Source organism: Meleagris gallopavo, chromosome 6 (genome assembly GCF_905368555.1).
Source record: "Meleagris gallopavo chromosome 6, MGAL_WU_HG_1.1, whole genome shotgun sequence".
In the NCBI taxonomy this organism is placed as follows: Eukaryota; Metazoa; Chordata; class Aves; order Galliformes; family Phasianidae; genus Meleagris; species Meleagris gallopavo.
In genome coordinates, this window is record NC_139409.1 from 42399433 (window position 1) to 42402098 (window position 2666).

General features: G+C 64.5%; 1 protein-coding gene across 1 annotated transcript; it reads left to right on the top strand.

Annotated features, from left to right (window-relative positions):
* Window positions 1–834: 834 nt before the first annotated feature.
* On the top strand, window positions 835–2466 carry TMEM158 (transmembrane protein 158). Its single transcript, XM_085226496.1, has one exon. It carries the CDS (start codon window positions 1000–1002, stop codon window positions 1894–1896), a length of 897 nt encoding a protein of 298 aa, XP_085082622.1. The 5' UTR covers window positions 835–999; the 3' UTR covers window positions 1897–2466.
* The last annotated feature ends 200 nt before the right edge of the window (window positions 2467–2666 follow it).

The window sequence follows — 2666 nt, forward strand, 5'->3', positions numbered from 1 at the left end:
AACTATCCCCACCTCATAGCCCGAGGTAAAGGCTATGAATGTTCATCGTTTGTGACAGACCCGCTGTGCCCCTTCCCAAGGCTCTGTGTCAAGAGTAACGCTACAGCAGCACAGAGTGACAAAACAAGCCGGGGTACCGAGACTGACTGCGACCTCCCGATTACAAAGCAGCCTTCTGAACAACGCACACAAGTCCCACAGCTAGCTTAGCTACTCGGTGCCTCTCTGCTCCTCGGGACGCGCTTCCACGCTTCAATCCGTGCGGCGGGACCCGGCAGGGTAGCACGCTGTGGATGGGAGTGCCACGGCCCCCGGTTCCGAGCCCGGATCGCCACAGCAACGCGGGAGGTGCCCAAACACCGCACCATATCCCACGGGTTAACACCGCGTTTCCTCTGAAGCAAAAAAGAAAGCGTGTAAATTCGACTCTTAGATGCGATTTCTTCCCACCTGCTGCTCCCACCCCATCGTTCGCGTAGCTGCCTCTTTCCCCCTCCCCTGGCTCCGGAGCAGGGAAGACGACGCCAGGCAGGGCAGCTCCCGCGAAGCTGCCCTCGGGCCGGCAGAGGAGGAACGAAGGGACCCGCGGGCTCGGGCACGGCGGGCCGCCCGCCCACCCGCCGCGGCCCCGCTCCGTGCCCGGGACCGGCGGGAGCCTCGGCCGCCCGCAGCGGACGAGGAGGGCCGGGGGCCGCCCCGGCCCGTGGGCGCCGCCCGCGAGGCTCCTCCCGCCCGCCGGGAGCCGCCGGGCCGGGCCGGGGGCGGAGGAGGCGGGGAGGGGGAGCCGCTGCCGTCACCGAGGCTCCCGGCTCGCTCGGCTCGCCGCCGCGGCAGCCCCAGCCCCGCTCCCACCCCCTCGCCTGCCCCCACCCTCTTTCCCTTTCTCTCGCTCTCTCGGCGAGAGCGGCGTGCCTCTTCTCGCAGGTGGCGGCCGGCAGCGCCATGCGACCTCCCGTTCCTCCTCCTCCTCGCCTTCCTCTCCGGCGCTAAGTCAATGCCATGCTGCCGCTGCTCCTGCCGGCGCTGCTGGCCGCCTGCCTGCCACCCTGCCAGGGCTGGAGCCCCTCGTCGGCCGCCGGCGGGCAGGAGGAGCAGGAGCTCTTCTCGCCGCCTGCCAACTCCTCCTCCCGCTCCCCGGCCGGCCTCGAGATGGACTTCGACGGGGCAGCGAGCAAGGAGGACGGCGGCACCGCCAGCCCGGGCACGCCGGCGACCCCCAGCCGAGAGCCGTCCCCTTCTGCTCCCACCTCCTCGGAGCAGCAGCAGCAGCAGCAGCCGCGGCTCCAGCAGCCTCAGCTCGCCGAGGATCCGCACTGCAATATCAGCGTGCAGCGGCAGATGCTGAGCTCGCTGCTGGTGCGCTGGAGCCGCCCGCTGGGCATCCAGTGCGACCTGCTGCTCTTCTCCACCAACAGCCACGGGCGGGCCTTCTTCTCCGCCGCCTTCCACCGCGTGGGGCCGCCGCTGGTCATCGACCACCTGGGGCTGGCGGCCGGCGGCGCCCAGCAGGACTTGCGGCTGTGCGTGGGTTGCAGCTGGGTGCGGGGCCGCCGCGTCGGGCGGCTGCGGGGCTCAGCGCCCCAGCCTCAGCCCCAGCCCGCCGCCTCCTCGCTGTCCTACCCGCCGGCGGCCGAGCCCGGCCAGCACTGGCTGCAGGGGGAGCCGCTCAATTTCTGTTGCTTGGATTTCAGCCTGGAGGAGCTGAAGGGCGAGCCGGGCTGGCGGATGAACCGTAAGCCCATCGAGTCCACGCTGGTGGCGTGTTTCATGACTTTGGTCATCATCGTGTGGAGCGTGGCCGCCCTCATCTGGCCGGTGCCCATCATCGCCGGCTTCCTGCCCAACGGCATGGAGCAGCGCCGCAGCGCCGGCACCGCCGCCGCCACCACCAAGTAGCCATCCCGGGACCCCCATCGTTCGTCGTGTGGTGTGAGGGACGCGGGCGGGCCGGGCTCTGCGCGCTGCCCCTCCTGACGCGTTTGTTCTCGTGTGAAGCGTGTGAAGGTGCGCTGCGCGAGCGGCCGCCTGAGGGAATCCGCTGCCCCGCGCCCCTCGGCCCCGCCGCCGCCACGACCGCATCCTGTGTGCTCGTTTTGTACCTTTAATAACCGTTTTAAATCAACTTTTTAGTAAAACAAAAACAAAAAAAAAAAAAAAAAAAAAAAGGGAGAAAAAAAAAAAAAAAGCGTTCCCCTCCAAAATCTACGCGGAAAATAAAAGACACCCCCCGTTCAACCGCATTTTTTGTAGTCGGCGGCTCTTCTTTGTGTGTATGAGTACAGTCTGAGCGGGTCTTCTCGTTACTTACAGCAAGGGATGTCTCCTGTTGGCAGGTCTAGAACTGAAGCAGTGTGTCTGTTGTAATTGCTGAAGTTGAACGAACCTATTCCACTGTATTTCCCTGCTGAGGTGGTGTGTGTTTATCTCCACGTTATTTGGCTTTTAATACAGAGGTTTCCTTCAAGAGCCTCCTAAGACTTTTGTGAGTCTGTTTCCATCGGGATGGATGTGAGAGTTCAGCCAACCTGTCTCCAACCTGTCCTCAAAGCTCATCTTTCCCCGTGAGAGGCTGTTACTGGGGTTGGTGGTGAAAAGGGGAGCTGTAAGCCCTTTCTGAATGGTGTTTGTCCTATCTTTGCAGTACATTAAGGTCCGTATAGCTACGT

Excerpts from the sequence above, each read along its gene's own strand:
- TMEM158 (XM_085226496.1), top strand. The coding sequence starts at position 1,000 with ATGCTGCCGCTGCTCCTGCCGGCGCTGCTGGCCGCCTGCCTGCCACCC.